The sequence below is a fragment of the Tursiops truncatus genome, chromosome 10, assembly GCF_011762595.2.
Source record: "Tursiops truncatus isolate mTurTru1 chromosome 10, mTurTru1.mat.Y, whole genome shotgun sequence".
NCBI classification, from domain to species: domain Eukaryota; kingdom Metazoa; phylum Chordata; class Mammalia; order Artiodactyla; family Delphinidae; genus Tursiops; species Tursiops truncatus.
Window position 1 is genome coordinate 36,961,114 of NC_047043.1, and position 24,545 is coordinate 36,985,658.

The window sequence follows — 24,545 nt, forward strand, 5'->3', positions numbered from 1 at the left end:
AGAGTCGCATTTATTGGGCCCTCTGGGAAATTCCCCATTTAGGTGCTTTTCACAGGTTGTTTCCTTAAGAGGCAGACATTATCATCACCTCATCATGAAAGCGGAAACCAAGGCTGCAGGCAGGGAAGTGACTCAACCAAGGTCACAGAGCTAGAAGGTGGTAGACATGGCAGTGAGCACAACAATTAAATTCAGAGCTTGCAGCTGTTGTGGGCTGTACCCCTGCTTAACCATGACCATGCTGGGATTATACCGGCCCAGTGGCTTCTGGGGGCTGATCTTCAGGACATTCGTGCCTTTCTTCAACAAATATTTACTGTGTGCTACCATGTGCCAGGTGCCTTTCCAGACACGAGGGATACAGCTGGGAACAAGAAAGACCCAAATCCCTGCCCTCCTGGTGCTTATTGTCTAGTGGGGGGGAGACAACACGAATATACACACAAATACCTGTGTGTGTCAGGTGGTTGTGATTGCTGTGGGAGGAAGTAGGGTGAGGTAAATGGATAGGGAATGCAAGAGATGAAACTACTATTTTATTTAGAGTAGTCAAGGAAAGCTTCTCTGAGAAGGTTACATTTGAGCAGAGATTTAAAGAAGGTGAAGGAGCAAGTATTGAGGATATTGAGGAAAAAGAATTCTAGCTGTAGGGATCAGCATGTGCAAAGGCCCTGAGGTGGAGTCCACCAGTGCATTTATAGAACAAACCAATGTCTTTGCAGTGCAAACGCACCCAAGTCTGTACCCTTCGTGTCCCTCCCACTCTAGAGGGCCACAGCCCCATCACCTAATACAGCCAGATGTAGCCATTTGAGTCAGGCCAACTGCAACTCCAGACTAGAAGAGGTCACAGACAGGGAACTCCAGCGTTCCTCCAAGGAACCTTATTTTCTCCATCTGTAAAATGGGGCTAATACATCATCCCTCCCCTGCTTAATGCACAGGGTGGCTGTGGCAGACACATGGGAGATGCAGGACTGTAAACTGCAAAGTACTCTGCTCCTTCAGAGGGGGCTGACCACTGCTTCTCTGATTGTAATTGTTTCACACGCAGGCTTGGAGTGATAGTTCTTTTGTCTGAAGCTGCAGTGTTTCTCAGTGGGGATGCTATCAGTATTTGGGGAAGAATAATTCTTTGTCTCACAGGACTTCCCCATACATGGTGGGATGCTTAGCACCCCTGGCCTCAGCCCATAGCTAGCAATACAGCCCCAGTCATTGTGAGACCCCAAAACTCTCCCTCACATTCCCAAATGCCCCTAGGAGAGGCAACACGTTCCCCAGCTAAGAAATATTAGATGTACAGCTGAAAAAAAAAAGGTTGAAAACCACTGATCTCATCCAGCTTTCTTACTTTAGAGATAAAGAGACTGAGGCCCAGAGAGGAGATGTGATTTGTCTCAGGTCACACAGTGAGTTAGCGACAGAGCAGGACTGGGCTGAGGTCTCCTGACTTTCCCTTGCTCCAGTATTTCCTAATCTTTACCATAAAAAAATCACTCAGGGTCCAGGATGCTTGTTAAAATACAGATGCCCAGGCCAGTTCCCTGGGGTTCTATTTTAGGAAAGCCAGGCTGGACCCCAGAAATCTGTATTTTGTGCTTCTCATACCTTACTTACTATGTGCAGAGTCTCCTGGGGATCTTGTTAAAATGCCAAGAATCTGCGTTTCTACTCAGCATCAAGGTGATTCTGATACTGTTGTTCGGGGACTGTACTTTGAGTACCAAGTCCCTGGGTCAATCCATATGGCCAGGCAAGTTAGGCAATTACTTCGTCCCAGTGCCTGGAGCAGGGTTCAACTCTGGCTGCAGGTTAGACTCATGTGAGGAGCTAAAAAAAAAAAAAAAAAAAAAATCCAGGGCTGGAGCCCTATCCCAGAAATCCTCATATTATTGGTTTGGGGTCCTCACTCCAGCTGCAAGATGTTTTAAAAGCTTCCCAGGGAGTCTAGTGACCACAGTCAGAGTAGAGGCCACTGTCATAGTCCATTCCTAGAGAAAGGAGGCTTTGTCCATCCAGGTGCCTAACACTGTAACCACAGCGAGTGGGGGTCTCCAAGGCCCAGCTCAGTACTCACAGACCCTCCCATTATTCAGGCTAATGGCTGGTCCCCTTTGTCAAGCAGAGGCACTACCTGGCCTCCCACTGAGTTGATAAAGATGACTGAATCTGTACCAGGAGGGGCCACCCCAAATCCTAGAGTGGAGTTGTCTGACACAAGTAAAAGGTTCCCTGCCCCAATCTTCCCTCATTGAATTGATTTTAGCTGCCAACCTTTTCACTTGTTTCCACCATCCTAAATCATTTTCATAAAGAGCTGCCAGGTAGCTACCTGTCTTTGGAAAGCTGTTGCCAGAGAACTGCCAGGGGCATAGATCAAGAGACCTCTGCTTGGGAGAGGGGGCCCCAGATGCTCAGTTACCTCCAGGGAAAGGACAGGCTGTTTAGCAAGAGGGTCTTGTGTCTGAGAGGGTAGAGATCAAGATGCTGGAGGGATGAGGTGGGACAAGTAAGATTTAAAACAATTGCAGACCAAAGAGACACATTTCAGGATTAACAGTTAGCGGAACACAGAAGCATGGAGCTTGTCAGCATTGACAGATCTTAGTCCTATGTCAGGAAGACCCCCCCCTCCCTCCACACTCCACACCTGTGTCCACTCAGGGGAAACTCGATTCCTTGGCTTGAGCCCCTGTACTCCAGTGACAGAGACAGGGCCCTTCCAAAGATGCAGTTGGCATCAAGGTCAAGAGCACAGGGTCTGGCTCCAGACGGACCTGGGTTCCCATCTCACTCGGCCATGTCCTGGTAGTGTCCTTGGACACACCGCATCGCTTCTTTGAGCCTCAGTTTCCTTGCTTGTAGAATGGAGATAATAATAGTACCTCACAGAGTTGTTGTGGGCACTGTTTGCAATGAAGCAGGCAAATGCTGGCGCGTGCTGGGTGCTCCATAGCTGTCAGCAATGCTCTCCCTCTGCCTAGTGCTCCCCGCTGACCAAGCGTCTTTTTGTTTTCAAGGTCACACTGCTTTCTTTTGCTGTGGAGTCAGAGTGCACATTTCTTGACTACATCAAAGGAGGGTGAGAAGAGATGCAGCCTGGTTTCTTCGGCCTCAGGGAGAGGGAAGGGGCCCCGCACATCGACATGAGCAGCTCTGGCCCCACCTGGCCTCTTCAAGGCCATGGCCGAAGACCGCGATCGTGGGCTCTGAGCAGACCCTCAGACAACTCACACAGAGCCCTGCATGCCCCTGATCCTGAGTGGCTGCAGAGGGCACTACTGAGCCGCGGAGGCCAGCCTGGGTCCCGTGAGGTCCCTGTACCGAGATGGGACCTGCAGGTGGTAGGGACTCCATGACAAAGAGAAATGGGCTTAGGGAGGTGGAAAGAGCCCCGGTCTAGGAGGCAGGAGGCCCAGGCCCTAGGCCCCCCTTTGCCTTGAATTTGCTGGGTTACTTTGGGCACATCACTCTCCCTCCCTGGGCATCAGTCTCCTCTGCACAGAGAGTTGGAATTAAGTGAATTCTAAGGTTCCTTCCTGCTCTGAGCTTCTGATACCGATGGTCTCTCTGGTGGGGGGCGGGCAGTGATTAACCTTCCCAGTGTCATTAGAGACCTACAAAGGGCAGGAAGAACTGGGAAATGAGCCAAGGATGGTCAAACACAAGTTTAAGGAGCAGAAAGAACCAGAAGGGTCAGCATCCAGGCAGGCAGAGAAGCCTGGTGGCTCCAGCCAACAGCTCATGGAAAGAGAGCCTGACTCCAAGGTGAGGTCCTACCCAGCACGCTCCCTGCCAGGACAGGTGCCAGGGCCGGGTGTGGGTAGCCGAGCCCACAGGTGCAGCCAGGTGAGTGATTACACCTGTCTGGAAAGGAGACAGGCAGGGCGGTTGCCAAAGGCTTATCCCAGCCAAGCGGGTTCTTGGCCGCCTGGTTCTCTGGGGCAGAGGGAAAAGTCAGGCCCTGGGAAGCCACACTTACTTTCTCATGACAAGGCTCCCTGCTGCCTTGAGCCTGCAGCGTCCAGGTTTCGAGCTCTCCTCCTACCCCCTGAGCACATGACCTTCCTGCAGTCACCCACAGGCTTTCCTGCCCCTCCTCCATGCCTTCTCCAGGCCCTGCCCTGGCTCCCTTCCCCCATCAAATCTGCTCTATCTGCTCTCCATCTATTAAGCAACCACCCCTTATATTCCATGGTAATTTTCAAACAATCCTCATCCTGTTTATCCTTCTCATTTGCATAGTGCCCCCAATTTACAGAACACAGTGGGCTGGGTGAAGATGATCATCTCCATTTTACATGACGTGTCCAAGGCCCCAGCACTTAGTCGGTAGCAGGGTTCTTTCCGTCACCACATGCCACATTTCTTCCATAGTAATGAACCCACCTCGCAGCTCCCAGGTGAGGTGTGATAGAGATGGATGAGTTGAAGGGCTGGGTGCTGTCTCATTGAGAAGGAGCTCACAGAGGCAAGCCCTGGCTTTCGTCCTCTGCTGTCTTCACACTCTGGAGAACCTGAGTGAGAGGCCGATGTGTGTGTCCAGGCAGGCAGCTGCTGGAGGCCTCTGTCTAGGGATTCTCTCCTGCCTGGCCTCCCTCCCCCGCCACCCTGGACCAGGAGGAAGGCTGTGGGTTCCTCTGCCCCCACGTCAGAGTCCGAGATGGAGCTAGTTGCTGAGCAGCCTGCAAGGAGTACCTTTTCCACAAAAGTAGCTGCTATCCAGTCCCTTCCTTCTCTGAACTGTTTCAGAACCCAGAGCAGGGTTTTTACTTAAGGAGTAAAAAAAAAGCCTGACTCTCCCCTCACCCTTTATTTGGAAGAGCCAGGCCAACAATGTCCCTCAGCTGTAGTCCTGCAGGCCAGAACCACCTCTTGTCGTCTTGTGGCTCCTTCTCCCTCAGAGCTTGGAGTCTACTGAATGCTCTGTCCCCAGGCAGTGGACGAGGGGGAAAGAGTGTGGGGAGGACTGTCTCTGGCCAGCAGACCCTGGGTGGGGTCTCCTGCTAACCATGTCCTTCACGTTTCCTGGAGATTGAAGGGTCCCTGAGCAGCAGCTCAGCTGTGATGAAGTGGAAAGAGGGCTGTGCTTTCTGATAGGGACCATCTTCTAAATGCAGGTGAGGTGAGCCCTGCCTCATCTTTTTTTAAAAAAAAATAAATTTATTTATTTATTTTTGGCTGCATTGGGTCTCCGCTGCTGCGCGCGGGCTTTCTCTAGTTGCGGCGAGTGGGGCTACTCTTTGTTGCAGTGCGCAGGCTTCTCATTGTGGTGGCTTCCCTTTGCTGCAGAGCACGGCTCTAGGCATGTGGGCTTCAGTAGTTGTGGCTCACGGGCTCTAGAGCACAGGCTCAGTAGTTGTGGCGCACGGGATTAGTTGCCACGGCAGTAAAAGTGCCCAGTCCTAATCACTGGACTGCCAGGGAATTCCTAATTATCTTTTCATCTTGTGATTCCCCCAAGCACCTGAAGGATTTGCTAAAAGAGATTCCTGCACCGCACCAAGGGATTTGGATTCAGTAGGTCCACGGGGGGCCTGAGACTCCTCACAGATTCCCAGGTGATCCTGATTCTGCTGGTCCGTGGGTGCTCTTCCAGTAGCGCTCCTACAGAATTTCCCACAGACCCACAGACTGGCTTTTACTGGCCGCATCCCCCATGGTGTCATTTAACATATTCCTCTATCCCCTGCGTTTCCTGTAAACAACGAGTAGATAGTTCTGGAAGCTCAGTTAGATTCCAGTTCAGTTTTTTGGCAAGACAGCTTCATTTGTTCTTCCCTCAGGAGATGCACGATGCCTTTTTGTCTTTCTTTTTTGCCAAATAAGTTTTAACCCTGAATCTGACTCCAAATTTGCTCCAGGAACACAGGGAAACCCTACTTCACTGGCCTCAGGTGGACTCAGGGGCAGGGTTTGGAGAGGAAATAAGAAATCACAGCCATGTGCCCAGCAGAACATAATCATCTTCAGAGAGCTGTCACACTGCCTAACTCTTTTGATGCTGACAACAGCCCTTTGGGGGAGGGTGTAGCTGATGATACTATCCCGGTTTTCCAGAACTGGAGATGAGTGACTTCACCAAGGCTACATACCTGACAAGCAGTGGGGCTGGGGTGGAAGCCAGGTTTCTCGCTCCCTGTCCAGTACAGGCCTGCCTTTGTCCAGGTTACTCTCCTGCTGTTCTTCCTCTTCTAGGACCCAGATCAACTTCACGGTGGCCATCGATTTCACAGCCTCCAATGGTGAGTGGGGGCATGGGCAGAGGAGCTGAATGGGGGCTGGGGGCCTGGAAAGGGGAGGGCTTTTCAGGGCTGTGGTAGTTGGCCCTAGCTGGGAGCAGATCTCCCATACCCTCTGGCCTCATCCTCACCGCAGAGGAGGAACTTAGGCCTAGAGGACCAAAGATGCAGCCAAGGTGGCGAAGGTACCCCCAGATTGGATCATGGTCACTAACAAATCTGGCCTCTGGGCCTACATACCCTGAGCCACAGCCTTGCCCTTGAGGATACCCACTCTCCTTAGGGCAATAGGACAGCTTCTCTGGGCCCATGGAGAGCCCTGGAGCAGAGGTATTTCCTCACAGGATCAGATTGCACAGCCCCTGTGCAGTTCACCCCACAAGCTAGAGGGGAGAGCCAGAGGCAAGACTGAGCCTTGTGGTCCTCAGGGAGGCAGGAATGCCCAGGAGCTCCGATCCTCACCCTTGCTCGGGCTTCCTTCCTCCTCTGACATTCTCCAGTGTCGGGCTGTGACCAAGTGGCCGGGAGCAATCAATGCCAAACTTTACACTGTTAGAAACATCACAACCTTCCTTGGACTCTGGACCCCCATTAGCAGTGCTCAATGCTCATTTTTGTGCCAATCAGAAGATGCCCAGGTCTCGTACTCTACAGGTGTGTCAGAAACACCCCCCCTCATGGCTGCGGGCCCTCCCATCACAGAGTGGTGGGATGTCAGAGCTGGGAGGGGCCGTAGTATTCATAACAGTGAGGAGAGTTATAATAACATCTGTTTAATCCTCACAACAGTTCTGTGAGGTGGGGACTGTTATTACCCCCATTCTACAGATGAGGAGACTGAGGCTGAGTGGTTAAGAAACTTACGCAGGATCACACAGCTGGTAGGAGGCAGAAAGGATTAATACTTGGCTGTCTGTGCTGTACTGCCTCTTGTTAATAAACGAGTAACTAAAATATGGACAATATTAGTGGTGACAAGGGCTGTGGAGAAAAACAAGTCAGGAAGAGGGATAGGGAGTATGGAGGAGGCTGTAACTTTCAATAGGCTGCTCGGGGAAGACCACAGCAGACCTCAAGAGGTGAGGGAGCAAGCCATGTGCACATCTGTGGAAAAGCGTCCCAGGGCAGAAGAAACAGCCTTTGCCGAGGCCCTGAGGTGGGAATGGTGAGAGACCAGAACTGAGTGAGTGACAGGATGGTAGAAGATGAGGAGAGGGGTAACCGCAGGCCAGATCAAGTGGGGTTTTGTGGGCCCTTGTAAGGACTTCAGATTTAATTCCTGGTGAGACGGGAGCACTGGGGCATTTTGAGCAGAGAAGAGGTGTGATTAGCTGCCTGAGTTTTGACATAGACTCACTCTGGCTGGTATGCTGAGTATGGACACAAGGGTGGAAAGACGGAGATTGGGCTGCTGTAGTCCTATGAGCAAGAGGGTGGTATCATGGAGGAGGGGAGAAGTATAGGTGGGATTCTGGATGTATTCTGAGGGTTTAGCAGCCATGATTTGCTAAAGGATTGAATGTGTGGTAAGAGAGAAAGAAAAGGGTTCCCTTGGACACCGCATTCTGAGCCTGGTGACTTGGAGTGTCCAGGCCGGCAAATGTCCCCATGGCCTGTCTTGCAGGGAACCCCTCGCAGTCCACGTCTCTGCACTATATGAGTCCCTACCAGCTAAACGCCTACGCACTTGCACTGACCGCCGTCGGGGAGATCATCCAGCACTACGACAGCGACAAGATGTTCCCCGCCCTTGGCTTTGGGGCCAAACTACCCCCTGACGGCAGGGTATCCCATGAGTTCCCGCTGGTAGGAGGTCCTGGGAGAAAGGGCTGAGGGCTGACCAGGCTGGGGGTGTGGTGACGGGCCTGGGGTGGGGGGCATTCCCATCCTGCCCGCCTAGGGACTTGAGGTGCAGTCTTTGCAGAGGTAGGCTGCCTGCTGGATGTAGGGGAGCTTGTGTCAGAGCTTCCAGAAACCCACTCCCCACCTCAGTCACGAGCACGTCCCCTCCAAGTCTGAAGCCGTCCACAGTGGGCTCTGCCCTCCTTTTCCTAACAAGACCCAGGTGGAGGTGGAGTGGGGATGTGGCTGAACTATTCCCCAAGGCCCCAGAAATGAGGCTAAAAGGTTGTGGGTTGGGTATGGACAACTGTGGGTAGTTCCAGGAGTTCCCTGGGTTGGTCTGAAATGGGGGCCCTGTAGAGATGGCTCCTCAGGCCACCTCCTTTCCCTCCCTCCCATGAGCTGGGGACACTCAGTCGGTTGCTGGATCACTCACAGCAAATGTCCCTCCCATGCCCGTAGGGTGCCAGGCACTGTGCTGGGCACAGGACACAGGAGGATGGAGCAGCTCCTGGCCCTTCCAGAGCAGCTCAGACTCTGCAGTCATTTTAGGGGGTGGTGGGTTTGCCCGAGGTTCCCTAGGCATCCAGGGCTCTGGGGGTCAGGGGGATGCTGTCTGAGCAGGTACAGGGAGTAGGGCAAGGAGCAGGTCTGGACCCTGCTCACCTAGAGCATGTGCTGCCCTTCACGGTGGGCCCCGAGTGCTCCCTCCCCTGCCCCGAGCCTCTGAAGCCCCACCAGAGAAGAGTCTAGGAGAGCCCAGGCCTGCTGACCTCCCCAACCCTGGCTCTGCCCCCACAGACCACCCAGCTTTCCTCCTTCCCATCCCTCCTTCCTTCCTGGGCTCAGCCTCCTTGCCCTCTGTGCCCCCAGAACGGCAACCAGGAGAACCCCTCATGCTGTGGCATCGATGGCATCCTGGAGGCCTACCACCACAGCCTGCGCACGGTGCAGCTCTACGGCCCCACCAACTTCGCCCCTGTGGTCACCCATGTGGCCAGGTGAGTGTGGCGGTCACTGGACCATCCCCACAGCTTGCAAGGTGCTTCCTTCTACCACTGTCCTCCCGGGAAGGCGGGAGGGAGTGTCCCTTCCCACTGATTTGCTTTTCAGGGAGGCCTGACCCTAAAGAGACCCCCTCCCACCGAAGAGCTGTCCCCACTAGTGTTAAGGGTCCTTGTGTTGGGGGGATGACACGCCCAGCGTCCCACCAGACAGACCTCTGACCCCACCCTGCCCCAGGAATGCGGCCGAGGTGCAGGACGGCTCCCAGTACTCGGTGCTGCTCATCATCACGGATGGGGTCATTTCAGACATGGCACAGACCAAGGAGGCTATCGTCAATGTGAGCAGGGATGGGGATGGAGCATGGGGAAACCTGGGGGTGCACCTCCCCCCCTCCTTTAGGGAAACCCTTGGGGCATGACTTCTCCTCTCCCTGCCCTCTTTGGGACCACTCCTGGCTTCTTGCTGTAGAGCCTAGAGGGCCAGCAGTAGGGTTTTGGGGGTGGAGGGTGTTCCGGCTGATAAAGGATCTGGCTGGCGAGCTCTCTACCTACCTCTTCATCACACTGGTTGGTCCACTCCATCCAGACTCCCATGGTGCCCTCATTAACCCATCTCTAGGGCTGCTGCCCCAAACCCCAGCCTGGCTTGGCCAGGTAGAAGAGGAGGGAGGTCCAAGGAGCGGGAGGCCCAGGAACATGGCTCTCCCTACCGGGTCGTCTCCCTATATAGGGGCCCCAGCCACAGCTGGCCCTCCCTCTGGGCCCACGTAAAAGCTGTCCCACATGACGGAGGTCCAGAGGCAGAAGAGGGGACAGGAGTGTCTTGCAGAAGCAAACCTATGACCCATTTCTCCCTCTCCCTCCTGCCCTCTCCACCCCCTCTTCCTCTCTGGTATCCCTGTATCCTTGGCTATCCTCTCTCCTTCCTCCTCCCCCTTTTCTGTGTTTCTCTGTGTGTCTCCATCCTTCTCTCTTCCATTTCCTCCCTGTCCTCCTGCCTTTCTTCTTTTGACTCACCCCTTCCTGTCCTTACCTGTGATCTCCCGTTTCTTGTAACTGGCGCCTCGGCTGGGTACCACCCCGCCTACCTCCCATGTTGTCTCCCAGGCTGCCAAACTCCCCATGTCTATCATCATCATCGGCGTGGGCCAGGCAGAGTTTGATGGTGAGTCCCCACCCCCCTAGATGTTCCCCCCAGAGGCTTCAGGCCCTTGGAAATGTCCCCTCCCAAAAGAGTGAGAGCTCGCACTGGGGTGTGTGCAGCTATCTGGGTGAGCAGGCAGGGTGTGAGTGTGCGTTTGTTTGCACAGGGAGGGGTGTGTCAAGGTGTGTACCGCACACCCACACACCAAGGCTGTGGGGAGGAGGCCCCAAGTCACTCCTCCCTGCTCCACCCTGGGAGCCTGTGGAGGGTGGGGGAGTGGCACCATGGGCTAGAAGTCAGAGACTCATGTGATTGGGCTCCTCCTATCTCCTGGCCTCAGTTTTCTCATCTCTAACGTGGGGGTCTGGGCTGGCGGTCTCTGTCCTGCCAGGCCCAGGTGCCCACCAATTAGTCCCCCCACCCCATGCCTTTGCCCCTCCCCCCCCACAGCCATGGTGGAGCTGGATGGTGATGACGTGCGGATCTCCTCCCGGGGAAAGCTGGCCGAGCGAGACATTGTCCAGGTGAAGTCCAGACCCTGCCTGCCCCACAGAAAATGCAAGAGCCCCTCTAGGCAGGCTGACCTAACTCCCCCTTCTAGGGGCTTCTCTGGAAAGGGGCCCTGGAAGGAGGCACTGGGAGCCCTAGAATGGCTTGGCCACACAGAAGGAAACAGGAGTCAGTCTTAGGGCTGGACCCACCTCTACCACGTCTGAGACTCACCCCTAACACTGTGTTGCCCTGACTGGAATGCTCTGCCATGCCCTCCCTAAGCCCCAGGCCTCCAGGGTCTCCTGTAGAGCACAGAGGCCTAATTACTTGTGCCTTCTGTTATTTTCTGCTGGGCTGCCTTCCTAAGTGAGATGGCAAACCCCATGAAGCGGGGGGAGGTGTCTTTAGTGTTGCTGCAGCCCTTTCCAAGAACGAATGTTGCTTGGTTGATTGAATCAATACCAACGTCTCCATGTAGGATGGCAAATGTAACGAGCAGACAGGTCTTTGTCCTCAGGGAATCCCAGTCCAGTCAAGCCTCAGAATGCACGTCAGTAAGCACATCCCTCTGTGAATCTCTTGCACACGGAGTCCCTAGTGCTTAGGAGATTCAGAATAAAAAACCCAACATTCTCCATACCACCCCCTCCCCCATTAAAAAAATTAAGGGGGAGGGGCCATTCCAGGTGTGGAGACCAAAGACAGGGAGCTAGAAACTGGAGCAAGGGCAGTCTGGGAGGTGGGACCTGTGTATGCAAAGGCCTGGAGGCAGGAGTGAGCCTGAGGCACTGGGAAGGGGGGCAGACATCTCCTGGGATAAAGCCAGAGGGGCCCGACTGTAGGTGTTGGCCCAGAAAGGGAAGAGCAGAAGCAGAGACAGAGAGCACCCTGCAGGAGAGGTGGGAGGAGACCCGCAGGGCCCATTTTCCAGAAGCCAGGGGATTCCTTCAGCATTTCCTGAGTGCCTGCTAAATGCCTGTGCTTGGTGCCAAGACTGCAGAGATGAAGGGATCTTGTTCAGTGGTGTATTGTTTCCTGGCATGAATAGGTGTGCAGTAAGTTATTTGTTGAGTGAATGACAGAACAGGGACTATGATACAGTCCCTCAGAGAATTCACCATGACGGGGAGGGCTTGAGTGAAGTGGGCGGAGGCTGGGGAGAAGTGGGACAGGATCCCAGACCTGGAGATTTGGGGGACTGGTGTCCAGAGGGAGACCTCGCCTGACCCTGCCTCCCCTACTGGACAGTTTGTGCCCTTCAGGGACTATGTGGACCGCACGGGCAACCACGTGCTGAGCATGGCGCGCCTGGCCCGCGATGTGCTGGCTGAGATTCCTGACCAGCTGGTGTCCTACATGAAGGCGCAGGGCATCCGCCCTCGCACCCTGCCCGCGGCCCCAGAGCGCTCGCCCCCGCAGTCCCCCACCCGCACGCCCCCTGCTTCCCCCCTGCACACGCACATCTGAGCCTTGTCTGCTCAGATGGCTGGGGCTTAGGCCAGTAGAAAGGGAGGCGGGGTACCCAGACCCAGCTACAGACCATCCTGCCCAGCCTTTGGAACACGTGTGCCTGGGAGGCCCACAGGGGGTGGGGCTTCTGGAGACTCCTTCCCATACTGCCCAAGCCCCTAGAGTTTGGGGGTACGGGTGGTGGAGGTGGGGATCTGGGCCCCTGCTCTTCTCTCCTTTCATTGACACCTGGTTCTGGACCAGCCAGGAAGATGTTAATCAGGACGACTGGGGTCCCGCTCAGCCCACCTGAGCTATTACCTGGGTAGTCCCGTCTGCTCCTATATCACCCTGAAGCCTGGGCTAAGCCTCCCACCTCCAGGCCCCCTTCTCCCTCCCCTCCTCCTGTGGTGTCTACTCCTATACCTGGCCCCTGACCCCCACCCAGTATCTATCCTGTCCCATTTCCGGTGAACCCTGTGAGGCTGCTGGGTTTGCAGGAGTGCCTAAACATGTGACCCCTCCTTGGGACCCTTGCATGAATTGGGAGTCCTACAGACCCATGAAGGGGATGCTGTGATAGTAGATGGAGGCCACATGGTGGGCAAGGAATGGAGACTTTTCAGGCACAGAGTCGTTTCTGGTGCCTCTCAAGCCCAGTATGACGCTGGTTCTAGAACACAGATCCACAGGCCTCTCCCTGGTCTGAGCCCGTAGGTACCTCCACAGTTGGCTCCTGGCTCCAGGAATCCCCCTTTCTCCCCGGAGACTGCCCAGGGTCCTTGGGGCACCATCTTCTGCTGCCCACCTGGAGGCCTGGGCAAGAAGCAGCCCAGCTCCAGCACTCCCACACTGCCTATGGGGATAGGGGATGGGAGTCCTGGGTTCAAGTCCTGCCTCCAGCCATTGCCGGCTGTGGGAACCTGAACAAGTCCTTTCTACCTTCTGGGTCTCAGTTTCCACATCTGTAAGGCAAGAGGGTTGACCAGATGGCCCTGGGTTTACCTTTAGCTCTGATACCCTGAGAGTCCACGTTCATCCCACGCCCAGCTTCCCCCATCCCACTCCTCACCAGTGCAACCCCTTAAGGCCGTCTTGGTTTTAGGGTCACCCTGTTCCATCCCATCACCCTAAATCCACCCTCGTCCTTCAGCTCTGGGCTCTGGCATCTGAGCCTGAGCCCTTGCCCCTGCTGTGGGAAAGGTGAGAAAGATGATCTCATCCCTGGGCCCACCCAGCTGCCCAGCCTTTACCCACATGGTCATGCATGCCAGTCCCTCCTGCCGCATGGGGCTCCTCAGCCCACTGAACCTCCCGTTCCTGGGTGGAGACCAGGCCCCACCCCGTCTGTTGCCAGACGCTGCTTCCCTTCCTGTCATGCATGATGGTGGTGTTTCTATGCTGTCTGGTCCTGTGCCTGTCTCTAAGACAGTCTCTGTGTGGAATTTGCCTTAAACTGAAGTAAATTTGGTTCTTTTACTAAAGTTCCTTGTTTTCCTTTCTCCTGTGAAAAATAGCACAGATGTTGCTGTGTGACAGAGTTCAGGTTCTCCTCTCTCTTTCTTCCATCCTTTTGTTCAAAAAAATGTACTGAGCAACTACTGTGTGCCAGGGTCTATGCTAGGCACTGAGGATGCAGCAATGAACAAAACATAGGCCCTGTCTCCACATGGAACTTACAACAGACACACAAATAGGACAGGGGAAACACAGTAAGCACATAATAGGCAAATAATGTAATTTCTGGTGGTGATAAGAGTCACAAAGAAAAATAAGAGAATAAGAGGATAGAGAATGACAGGGTGATATTTTAGATGAGGTGATCAGGGAAGGAGGGCCTTTCTGAGGAGATGACAGTTAGATGAGCCCCGAGAAAATGAGAGAGGGAGGCATGCTGATATCTGAGGCACAAGGGCTCCAAGGAGAAGGAGCAGCAAGTGTAAAGGCCCTGAGGTGTGTTTGAAGAACATTAAGGAGGCCAGTGTGGTTGAAGCTGCATTAAGGAGGGGAGAATGCAGGAGATGGGGTTGGGGGTAAAGAATCTGGAATGTGCAGGGCCTTGCAGGCCACAGAAAGGCCTTCAGCATTACTCTGAGTGAATCAGGGAGCCACTGAGGAGGTGAGAGAGGTGAGTAACATGATCAGATTATTCCGTGGGTGACTTTACTGCATCTGATCACTCATCTCTCAACAAGTATTTACTGAGCATTAGTGCCAGGCCCTGCTCAGGTTGGAGACACTGTCTCACACACAGTTGCACCCTCATGGGCCTAACCCCTGCTCTGGAGCAATAAGCAAGGAGATCCCACCACCCTGGGGTATCAACACCAAACCAATGAGAGGGACCAGGATCTGTGGCCACCAAAGCGGGGCTCTTGGGGCAGCCTAAATGCCACACAGGTCATGTGCCCAGGATGACTTACTGCTCCTCTGTGTGATGGGACTGTCACTCCTCCCTTGCGGGATCGTTGTGTGGTCAGAGTGACACGTAGATGTGCACGCATGAAGCGTGTGACATTCCCAGGGCCTGCTGCACTAGGTGCACAGTAAACACCACTTTCCTCCTTGTCCCTCTTCACATATAAGTCCCTGTGACCATGAGGGACCAGGATCACAGGGAAAGGGGATTTCTCCCTTCTCTGGGTGAGTTTGCTCTCAGATGAGCCCTCCAGGCAGCCTTTCCCAACCAGCACATCACAAGAAATTGGTGTTAATTATACCAAAGTTTGGGACTTGCTTGCTTCTTAGATGATTTTATGGTAAATTAGAGCTGATTCACCACGGTCCTTATAATTAGATGCCCCTCTGACTTGCATTCCGATCCACTTTGAGTGGGTACCGGCTGGAGTCATAGCTCGAGAAGAAGAAAGTTCCCATAACCAGCAGCCCATTTTTACCTCACCTTGGGCTCCCGTGGGAAAGCATCGGGAGGAGAAGGCCGCCTGGCAGGGCAGTCGAGGCTCAGAGCCGCTGCCACTGGTGCACCGAGAGTGTCTTTACTGTGCTCAACACGGTAGCTGGGTTCTTTCCCAAGGTGTGTTCCACGGAACACTGGTTCCCTGGCATGGGTTTTGGGAAACTGCCCACTCTGAGCCCCTCTCAGAGAGTCCCCATGGCCTTCAGGGTATTAGAGGCTTTGATTAGTCCTGTGGCAAAGAGACTATTTTGACTTGGTTCATCCCAATGTTTTCTAAGCGTTTTGACCATGGGGTCAGGGTGTGTTTGTGTGTGTTTGGCTGTAACACTATCACCAAGCAGAACATGTTGTCTTGGGAATTTCAGTAGAGACAGTCTCCCTGGTTCCCAGGCCAACACAAAAGCCTGAGGCTTTTTCCCAGGAGGCCAGAGGAGGTCATGGAGTTGGGGAACTTCTCAGAGGGGATCTGGTAGGAGAGGTGAAGACCTCCAGTTGCCTCTGGAGAGAAGGAAGGGGCCTCAAAAGGGGCCCCTGCCCCTGCCACATCAGGAAGAGAAACCACAGAGAAGAAAGGAGGGCGTTTGGAAATTCACAGGCCCAGACTCACGGCTCCATTTTGACTTTACTTTATGATATTCCTTTATTGGGCTGAGAGGTGTGTGTGGGACAGAGCTGGGGGAGGACAGGCAGAGAAGGGAGAGGCAACTGAAGGGTCCCCCTGGGCTGTGAGCCTCTACCCAGGCAGCCCATTCAATCCCCAGGCCTTACCCCAGGATTGAGGACCCCAAGAATGATCAGCCCCCAGATCATTCCTCTACCCACTTCTCTGCCTTTAGAAGTCCCTTTACCACTCTCACTTCAAATGCCCCTGAATTAATAAAAATAAGATTATAATAATAGTAATGACCAACACTCATATGTACTTACTAAGTACCAAGCATTCTTCTAAGCACTTTATATGTATTAAGAAAGTTTACCTTCATAACAACACCATCAAGAAGGTACTATCATGATCCTATTTTCCAGATGAGAAAACTGAGGCATAGAGAGGTCAAGGGACTTGTTCAAGTCATACTACTAGAAAGTAATGGAGCCTATAGTTATCCGTCTGAGCCCCAAGGTGGAATGGGATCAGCGACCTAGTTGCCATTTAATTGCTGTGTCACCTTTGCTGGGCTACGCCTGCCCTCTCTGGATCTTAGTCTCCCAACTGGTAAAATGGAGGGGATGGGATCTATGTCATAGGGGTCTCCCCACCTCTCTTGAATCTCAGCTCTCCCATCAGCCTAACCTCTCAGACCCCTGCCAGACCCCATAGGCTTCCTGGGGCCCTGTTATGTCCAGGCTGGATTCTCTCTATCGCCACACCAGCCCCTCCCACATCCCTGGGATGCCTGGCTGCCATTGGCCTGCAGAAGAGGTCCCTGAGCCTTGCCTGGAAGGGGCAAGAGAGGTAGAAGCAGAGGATGGGGCTGACAGCACAGTTGGAGTAGGCCAGGATGGTGGAGAGGCTGGATGCCACAAAAGCCACCAGCATGGCAGGCAGGTCACCCACAGCTGCCACATAGCCTAGCACAGAGCAGGGTCCCCACATCTGCATGAAGACCACCGGCACCACAAGGATGAGCCCTGTGTTCTCCCGGTGCTCCCAGATGTTCTACCCCCTGGGGCTACGGGTATGTCTCCACAGGAGCCAGCCCAGGTGGCTGAAAGAGGAGCCCAGCCCCATCATGCAAGGCAGGAAGGCCAGAGCTCCCAGCAGGGTGAAGTAGCAGGAGGTCTGAGCAGGGTTCAGGAGCAAGAGGCAGGCCTGGGCCTCCTCCTCCACGACCACTCGCTGGAGCAGCCAGTTGGGTAGCAATGCAGTGAGGCCCAGGACCCACGTGGCCCCACAGAGCAGCAGGCGGACACCCAGGCCAGACGGGAGGGCCACGTCAGGCCAGGCCACTGCCACGTGGCACAGAAGAGCCATGGCCACCATGCCATAGAAGGTGCAGAACATGGTGGTGGTGTTGGCAGCCTGGCTGATGGTGCAGATGGTGGGTCCCAGCCACCAGTCCTGCCACAGGAAGCTCAGCAGGAGCACAGGCACCACGCCGGCCAGGAAGAGCAGGTCAGACAGCGTGATGCTCGCCGTGAGGCTGTTGGTCAAGGTGAGGAGTGGGTGGGGGGCGCCCAGACCCCGGCCCACCGCCAGCAGCCCCACCTGGGGACGAGGCCACAGACCCCGGCAAAGAGGAGTCGGAGCAGTCGCTCAGGTGTAGCTGTGAGCCCGGCGGTGGACGTGGTGTTGGCCTCCATGCTCCTGCTCTGGACACACAAGGACAGGATAGAAACCTGCCCGAGGGCTGCCTCCCTCTTTCCCTGTTGAGCCCCCTCCTTTCACAGACCCCTGCACACAGTGGGTGCCCTTGGCATGCACCAGCCCCTTTAGACCTCACAACAACCCATCAATTCCCTGGGTTCAAATCCTGACCCTGCTCCTTGGGAGCTCCATGATCTCGGGAAAGTTACCTCATGTTTCTCTACCTCAGTTTCCTCAACTTTAAGGAAACGAGGAAATAAAGGAAACAAAACAGGTGTCAACAGTAACTGTCACTAAAGGATGAGATTCAGGTAATTTTCATTTTCTTCTTTTTAATTTCTGTGTTTCTAAAATTTCTGCAGGGAGTACAAATTGAATCTGATAAACATTATTTACATATTTAGCATATATATTTAGTATATATATTTATTTATTGTGTGTATATATATATATATATTTTTTTTTTTAACAAAACCTTGCCCTGCCTGTGAAATGAGCAAGTTTTTTTTTATATCTTTATTGAAGTATAATTGCTTTACAAAAATGAGCAAGTTTTAATTTGAAGTTCAAGTGGGAAAATGAATGTGCAAGTGCTTTGAGAAGGTATAAAGCCCCAACCAGTGGTTCCCAAGCATGTCTACACATTGGGATCAGTTGAGGAGTTTCAAAAATACTAATACATGGGTCACACCCCCAAAGACCCGATTTGATTGGTTTGGGCTTTGACAGTTTTGAAAGACCAGCTTGGGAACCTGAATAATCTGAATCCAGTTTCCCCTGCGGCTCCCCAGGCTCCACCAGCCACACCCCAGCTGCTCCTCAAGTGTATCCGGAGATTGACACCTCAAGGCAGAGGGCTGCACCAGGGGCACCATGGCATGGGGCCAGGAGTGGGATCCCCAAATGTGGCGCCTTAGAGGCACATCTTGGTTTGGAAAGAGAGTGGGGTTGGGGCTCAGGGAGACAGGGGCGATGGAGCATATCAGAGGGAACCACTGCCTCTACGGTCATGCTATGCGGGTTACCTGGCGGGGGGCGGGGGGAAGTGCTGCACCCCAGCTGTCAGATCTTCCTCCTCACCCCTACTCCATCCTATAAGCTGAGGACATGGGGAGCCCCCAAATGAGAGAACTCAGGCTGGGAGATGGGGTCAAGGCATCCCAGAGTTGGCTCAGGGGCTGATGTCGTCATCCCCTTTTCTCCTACACCGGGGGTGGAGGCTGGAAAACCCCTCTGGTAGTTGGCTCAGAGCCAGGGCTGGGGGTCCCCTAGGTCCCTCCTGCAGAACCCTGCCTGGAGGACTTGCTTGGTCTCCGGGACCCAACGACAGCCACTTGCCTGAAAACAGCTGAGAAGAGACCAGAGGGGGTCTCTATAAATTCTGCCGCCAAAGCCGCAGATCTCAGACTCTGGTTCCAGGGGCTGCAGGGGAAGGACAGTGTTCCTGAGCCACTCTCTAGGCATTTGTCATTGCTTTTTTATTTCTTCTACATGGCCCAGGCTTGCCTGCTAATAATATGAAATATGATTGGAGAGGAGGGGAGGGAAAGGGATAAGGAAAAGGAGAAGGCTCGAAGGACCTTGCCCCTGCTCTGTCTAAGCATCCATACCTTCCTATAAGAAGCTCTATAACTTCAGGGTTAAGCTTATGGGGCACTGGAGCCTGGGGTTAAAACCTTGCTCAACCACTTGCTGAGCTATGTAACTGTGGGCAATCTACTCAATCTTCTATGCCTAACTTTCCTTATCTGTAAAATGGGGATAATAACAGGCCCCATCTTAAAGGGTTGATGTGAGGATTAAATGAGGTAATACAAGCTAAGTGCTCAGAACAGTGCCTGGCACATAGTAGGTGCTTGGTAAATGATGGCTATTGTTCTGATCCTGCCCAGCCTCAGTTCCAAAAAGCTCTCTTCTCTGACACCCCTGCCCAGGCTCCATCTTATCCCCCTGCCCTCCCCTTCTTATTCCACACCCTGAGACCCATCAACCTAGTCCCACCCTCCATTTCTTAATCAGCCTCAAGCTAAGTTATGACCAGAGCCCCCTTGGCTGACATGCCCTAAGAACTCAGCACTTGCCTGGAAGTTCACTCTGAAGTCTACCTTGAGTCCCTCCTGCTGCTCTCCTCACCTGCCTTGTGCTGCTCTGAGGTTCCCGGGCCCTGCTTAGTGACTTGGAGCCCTTTGACACCAGGAAAGTCTAGCGCCCCCTCCGCAGCTGTACTCTGCACAGAAGCTGGATCCAGCCAGAGAAAGCCAGGAGAGGCCTCTGGGCAGGTGTGCAGTCCCTTCTAGCACCCCACCTCCAAGGAACTTGAGCTAGCTGCCTGAGGTGGGATCAGAGCTGAGATGGGAGGGGCAGGCAGAGAGGCCATTTCTATACTGGATCCCCCAAAGAATAAGGGCTCTATCCACTCTACTGGCTCCCCCAGGAATCACACCCTGCCTACCTGCCTCATTAACTCACTGGCCCATAGGACAGAGATGCTGGTGCCTGCCAGATCCCCAGACCCCTGAGACAGAGCCATTAGCAACAGTAGGACCTGCCCCCCCCCCCCGCGACTCTCAGCCAGGGCCAGGCATCATTTACTCCAGCTCACCTCTCCCTGTCTCTCTGTCTGTCTCTGTCTTTCTCTGAGCCTACTACAGCCTAGAACCTGCTCAGAACAGAAGGAGGCTTGTGGGCTGACAGGATCCAGGAAGGGAGAAGACATTGGAGCTAAGAAAGAATCAGTGAGCGGGACCAGTAAGAGAAATGGCTGGATCACAGGAATCATTCTGCCTTTACTAGTCTAGAGATTGAATGGGATCCATTAAGGGCATCTAATCTAACCCTCTGGTGGCTTCTGATACCTGAATCTTTCCCACCTCACCTCTTTGCCAAGTGTTACCTGGCTTTGGCTTGTAAGCCTTTAGTGACAGAGAGCTCAGTCTTTTAGAAGGGAGCAGAGGGATAGGGGCCAAGAGTGGAGACTCTGATTAAATTGATTGGAGGTCTCTTTCCTCTATCTCATTCCCTCCTCTTTCTCCTTCATTCTCTCTCTCTTACCCTCTGCCTCCGGAACTGTATTTGCTTGTGTCTATGCAACTGAGGTTTCCTCTGATTCAGCTGAGGAAGTCACCAGTACCTGAATGATTACAAAGTACCAAACTCAGCACCCTGCCCACACTGGACCGCAGTACCTGGTGAGCATTATTTTGGTTAACGGTAAGATGACACAATCGACATTTACAGCAAACACAGATGACAGGAGATAGTCCAACACCAAGAGGCTGTCTGAGACTCTCAAAGCACTCTCCCTAAGGGCACTGAAATTCCCAGCTCCGCGCTGTAATGTGCAGCCACCTTTCAGGAGGCAAATGTTGTGCAATTCTGGGAACTCTCACAAACGCTCCAAAGAGGGACCCTTGAATAATCTGAATCCAGTTTCCCCTGCGGCTCCCCAGGCTCCGCCAGCCACACCCCAGCTGCTCCTCAAGTATATCCGGAGATTGACACCTCAAGGCAGAGGGCTGCACCAGCGGCACCATGGCATGGGGACAGGAGTGGGATCCCCAAATGTGGCCCCTTAGAGGCACATCTTGGGGAAAGAGTGTGGGGTTGGGGCTCAGGGAGACAGGGGGGATGGAGCATATCAGGGGCCATCAGAACATCGCTCTTCCCCAGGAATCGGCTTCTGCTCTAAAGAACCCCATGCTTGCAAACAGATACAGTGAGTGTGACAAGGTTCACCGGCTTTGCCACGCACGGAACAGTGGGCTGCTTTAATAAACAGTGTACTTTGCGATTAACAGGCCATATCAATTTGTAATCAGCACCAAAGCAAGTTCTTTGAAAAGTTTCTCTCCCACGCTTCCACATTTGCTCTTATTTCTGACTACACAAGCAATACCCAATCATTATAGAAGATCTGAAAATACAAATACATATAAGAAGGAAAACACCCTCACACATTTACCTTGTAATTTTACCACCCAGAGATGTTTTGCCAATATTGTGGTGTATTTTCCTTAAGTCACTTTTCTAGACTCTTCTTTCTTTAAAGAGTTTTAACCTCCCCCCTCCCCCCACTACCAGTCTTATTACTCAGAAAAGTCCTTTGGAGTACAAAGGGCAGCGTTAGTGCAGCCACTCCCCTGGGATCCAAGTCCTGACTCGAGGAGGATTTTCCTGAACTTCCAAGCTGGCTGTCTCTGTCATTGCTGTGTCCAGGCAGGTGGGACAGGACCCGAGGAACAGGAAACCCAGGGAGGTGGCCCGCCTACCCTGGCCAGGCCAGGTGCTCAGGAGCAGCAGCCAGCTCTCTTGGGTGGCCTCTCGGGGGCCACCTCCACCAGTGAGCCCTTCAGGCGGTCTTCTTGCATCTTGAGTGACCTGCGTGAAGATGCCTGGGCATCAGTCCTCTCTCTCACCTCCCAGGGGCAGCAGGGAGGGGCCCACGGGTGCAGCTGGGGGGCTGCCCCCCGGAGCTTCCTCTCTCCCAGCTGCTGTGCCCCTGTCCTGCGTTCCACATGGCACCAGAAAAATGGGGCCACGGAGACTTCGGCCTCCTGTCTCTTTTCTGGCATTCTCTGTAGCCTACTGTGTGCCAGGCGCAAGGGACTCTGATTATGACAATGAAGCCATCATGTCCTTGCCTTGAGTAGTGAGAGAGACAGAGAGGGGAAGGGGCGATCAGGACCCAGGAATGGGGAGGCACACAGAGGGACTTCACACCAGGTCCTGGAGGGATTTAGGGAACAAGGAGGCAGAGATGGAGCTGAGACTGAGCAGTGGACAAGGGTTCACTAGCAGAAAAGAGGGAAGGGTGTGTTCTAGGCAGAGGGCAAAAGCTCAGCGTCGAGCGAGAGCTTGGGGGTTGGGGAAGCAAAGCCCCTTCGTTCATTCATTTATTCACAATATATTTACTGTGTGCCTGGCTCTGTCCTAAATCACAGAGCCTAAGGACTAAATGGCCAGAAAGAAGCCTTGGAGGCAGCAGGGATTCAGGGCTCTGCCGGCCAGGAAGCCACATTCAGGAACTTGGGCTTTTATCCTAAAGCAAAGGGAAGCCACTGAGCAGTTTCCTGTCGGAGGGATCTGGCGTGATCAGGATTGAAGTTTAGCAAGCTCACTCTAGCTGCTTTGTCAGAGAAGGGGCCCAGAGATCATCTGGTCTAATACCCCTCGCCCCTCACTCACTTCATTCATTTATTGAACACCTAGTATGTGCCAGGCCCCAGGAGGAGGGGCTGAACAAAACAGACATGACCCTGCCCTCCTGGAGCTACAGCCTGGTAGGGAAGGCAGGCAGCAAAAAGAAAACAGACAAATGCATGTGTAGCTACAGTTTGTCAAGAGGGGCTTTTTTGTTTTTTTTTCAAGAAGGGCTTTGAAGGACACAGAGAAGGTAATCATAGCGGTGGGAGGGGGTGTGGTCAGGGAGGGTCCCTCTGAGCGGCTGAAGCTTATGGGGGGGGGGGGCGCAGGCAGGGAGATGGCACTGGAGCCAATACAGGCCACTGAGAGGCATTTTGATTTTACTCTAAATGCACTGCATTATTATTACTATTTTTTTGCCGCACCGCTTGGCTTGTGGGATTTTAGTTCCCCAACCAGGGATCAAACCCGGCCCCTCGGCCACTGCACCAAGGCTCAGAGAGGGGACGGGAGATTTCCCAGAGGTGATGCAGCTAACAGGACTGGTAGAATTGGAGTGAGGAGACTCCGTGCAATGTTCTCTCTCCTTCCCCAGACTCCTGAGCCCTGTGCTTTCACAGGTGCTTCCTCAGAATGGGCCTTCCCCTCCCACATGAGTCAGCTGAAGGCTGTCCAGAAGATTCTGGGTGGGAAGCAGCAGGGCGGCACTCACCGGGCCAGGTTCACCACAGGCTCCAGGATGTTGTGACCCAGGGCAGCACTGCACTCTCCAAAGGAGACCCCCAGTTCCTGCAGCCAGACAGATAGGGGTACAGGTGCCATGGGGGAGACCACTGAGAGTCTAGGTGGCAGTGCCCACCACCAAAGACCTGATCATCAGACAGAGTCCCACCCAGTACACCCCCAGGCAACCCCAACCGGTGAGGCAGCCCATCTCCGTCTCCTTGTGGCCCATGGCCCCCAGCCTTGCCCCTCTGCCCACTGTCTCTCCACCCTGGCTGGACAAGGTATCAACGATGCCACCTAGAAAACTCCACAGCATTCAAAGTGATGGTGGGAAGTCTGTGTCCCAACTTGGAGAAGTGTCCTTGGGGACATTTTTAAGTCATTAGTTCTATGTATTTTTAATTTTAAAAATATTTAATTGGGGGAAATATTTGAAAATATAGCTTAAAAAAGTAGAAATACAAAATATAAAACACTCCTGTTAGTGTTTGAGTATATATTTCCATTGTGTTTTATATAACCCTTTTATTGGGGGGTGAGGGGGTGGGCTAAACGTCGTTATACTTTAGGTTAAACATATGAAAGTGCTGTTTTGATAGACACCAAACAGTCAAATATCAGATTTGACTGATTCAACCTAACCTATACCCAGAGATGCAGCTGCTTTTCTGACTTTACGTTATATTGTAAGCATTTCCTCCACACCCTTAAATATTTTTTACAACAGGATTCTTAATGGCAAATGCTAGCCTCTCACATGAAGCTCCACAAATAACCACCAAAGGTTTGCTCTTATAAATAACACTGTAAAGAATATCCTCATACAAATGTTCAATTATACATAATACACAGGTATCCAGTATGTCATTCTCTTAAGAATTATTATTTCTGACTCTTTCCTTAGGATAAATTGCTAGAGGAGGAATTACTGTGTCAAGGAGATGAGCTACTACTTTTTTTTTTTTTTTTTTTTTTAGCTACTACTTTTAAGAGGAAAAAGTTCCCACCAACCAGGAGTCACAATGATGACCTCATGATCAGGAGAAATGAGAGAAGAAACAGGAAGGAAATACGATATGGAAATGCCAAGAGGGGTGGTGTCAGAGGTAGGGCAGGGAGCGAGAGTCTTTGTTCCACCTTTATTATTCTCCAGATTTTCTGGAATGTAGTTCAGTTCTATTCATAAATAAATAGTATCCACTGTCCGCTGTCTGGTGACAGGGCTTTTGATGCAATCTTCCCAGGGAAGAATTTGGGTCTTAAGATAGAATAAATT

At 53.1% G+C, this 24,545-nt stretch overlaps 2 protein-coding genes across 20 annotated transcripts in view; one reads left to right on the forward strand and one right to left on the reverse strand.

Annotated features, from left to right (window-relative positions):
- CPNE5 (copine 5) overlaps positions 1-24,545 on the forward strand; it is a 125,555-nt gene that overhangs the window by 89,449 nt on the left and 11,561 nt on the right. For 6 of the 19 annotated variants that reach the window (XM_019949809.3, XM_033864349.2, XM_033864350.2 and 3 more), the window contains 8 exons: positions 3,024-3,085; positions 6,202-6,248; positions 7,870-8,051; positions 8,961-9,088; positions 9,330-9,432; positions 10,202-10,259; positions 10,689-10,762; positions 11,979-17,867. In XM_019949809.3, coding sequence (XP_019805368.1) covers positions 3,024-3,085; positions 6,202-6,248; positions 7,870-8,051; positions 8,961-9,088; positions 9,330-9,432; positions 10,202-10,259; positions 10,689-10,762; positions 11,979-12,197 — 873 coding nt within the window. In that variant the 3' untranslated portion in view covers positions 12,198-17,867. The other 13 variants (XR_012334476.1, XM_073810797.1, XM_073810801.1 and 10 more) reach the window with 12 other exon arrangements.
- Positions 21,132-24,545, reverse strand: part of RAB44 (RAB44, member RAS oncogene family) — a 32,546-nt gene continuing 29,132 nt past the window's right edge. Inside the window, exons 13-14 of the mRNA XM_033864348.2 lie at positions 23,256-23,332; positions 21,132-21,778 (exon numbers count right to left, since the gene is read on the reverse strand). Coding sequence (XP_033720239.1) covers positions 21,688-21,778; positions 23,256-23,332 — 168 coding nt within the window. The 3' untranslated portion in view covers positions 21,132-21,687. The remainder of the gene's footprint in view (positions 21,779-23,255; positions 23,333-24,545) is intronic.